Raw genomic sequence first — 1,378 nt, forward strand, 5'->3', positions numbered from 1 at the left:
GTATGTAAATAGGGGGGAAATAAGTTTAAAAACAGCTTTGTGGCTTCTCAGTGACGGGACGCCCGGCGGGCAGATGGTGACGGAGCGATTCCAGGTGGACTGGGCCACCGTTCTCGTCAGCAGCTTCAGCACCATCGTGATCCGCTTCGACGGCCACGGCAGCGGCTTCCAGGGAACCAACCTCCTCCACAAGGTCCGCCAGAGGCTGGGCGAGCTGGAGGAGAGGGACCAGCTGGAGGCGCTCAGGTCAGTCTTTTACTCCACCTGCGATCTGGACTAAACCCCCGYTAGGGCAGACCTATTTTTTTGAGGTTTTTTTCCCCATTTTCAGGTTCATATCCAAAGAACCGTACGTTGATAAGACTCGAATGGGAGTTTATGGAAAGGTAACGTGTCAGCCGGTGGAAAACGTTGTTCTGTTTGGTTTTAATTAACCTTACAGCTGATTTCTCCGTCCTGTTGCTGTAGGCCTACGGAGGATATTTGGCAACRTTACTTCTGAGCTCTGATAAGTTCAGTCAGCTGAAATGTGGAGCCGCTGTTTCACCCATCACTGATTTCAAGCTATATGGTAAAACTTTCCTCTGCTTTTTCTTGAGCAACTTAAACTTAAATATATATATACTAATATATATACAGTATATAAAACAAAATCTAAAACCAAAAAGTTTTCTGTATTCTTTATTCTCCGAACTGCAGCATCAGCTTTTTCAGAACGATACCTCGGCCCAAAGACAGATTCCAGGGTGTATACGGTAGCATTTTCAACCTTCGTTCTGCAATTAATAACCATTAAAACACAGAGAAGTTGTTCATTTGTTTTCTTATTTTTTCCCCTCCAGAAGGCAAATTTAGCTCACAGAGCGGGTCAGCTGCTGGAGAAACAGTACCTCATAATTCACCCAACAGCTGATGGTAACACATTAACTTCTACAGGATATTTATGTTTTTGGTGGTATGTTTTAATGTTGTGTATCTTTCCTCTACCATCACAGAAAAGGTTCACTTCCAGCATACGGCCAAATTTATCAACCATTTAATCAGCGAGAAGGCTAATTACACTCTACAGGTGAGCTGCAGGCACACATGACTGCTGTTAGCACAAGACAAAATGGCCATTAGGGTGAATGAGTCTGGTTTGARAACAGCAATATTTCCTCTACGTTCTTTCTTCATTTGGGATTTCAGCAGCTCCCTGGTTCAGGATTGATTACTTGTACAGTATGTTTAAATGAGTGACAGCTCTGGAATGAGACTCACGAGGAAATCCTTGGTTTGGGCCATCGAGTCACGATGCAACCTGAATGTCTCGAGTGTGTGTGTGTGTGTGTGTGTGTGTGTGTGTGTGTGTGTGTGTGTGTGTGTGTGTGTGTGTGTG

The 1,378-nt window shown here is 44.5% G+C and overlaps 1 protein-coding gene across 1 annotated transcript in view; it reads left to right on the top strand.

Moving 5' to 3' along the window:
• The window catches only part of dpp6b (dipeptidyl-peptidase 6b), a gene marked incomplete at its 3' end in the record, with an annotated part of 89,182 nt that extends 88,113 nt beyond the window's left edge, over window positions 1-1,069 (top strand). The window contains 6 exon segments of the mRNA XM_014030949.1: window positions 52-246; window positions 332-386; window positions 469-571; window positions 700-755; window positions 843-915; window positions 996-1,069. Of these exon segments, the coding sequence (XP_013886403.1) occupies window positions 52-246; window positions 332-386; window positions 469-571; window positions 700-755; window positions 843-915; window positions 996-1,069 (556 nt within the window).
• Between the last annotated feature and the right edge of the window lie 309 nt (window positions 1,070-1,378).

The sequence above is a fragment of the Austrofundulus limnaeus genome, unplaced genomic scaffold (assembly GCF_001266775.1).
Source record: "Austrofundulus limnaeus strain Quisiro unplaced genomic scaffold, Austrofundulus_limnaeus-1.0 Scaffold6, whole genome shotgun sequence".
Taxonomy (NCBI): domain Eukaryota; kingdom Metazoa; phylum Chordata; class Actinopteri; order Cyprinodontiformes; family Rivulidae; genus Austrofundulus; species Austrofundulus limnaeus.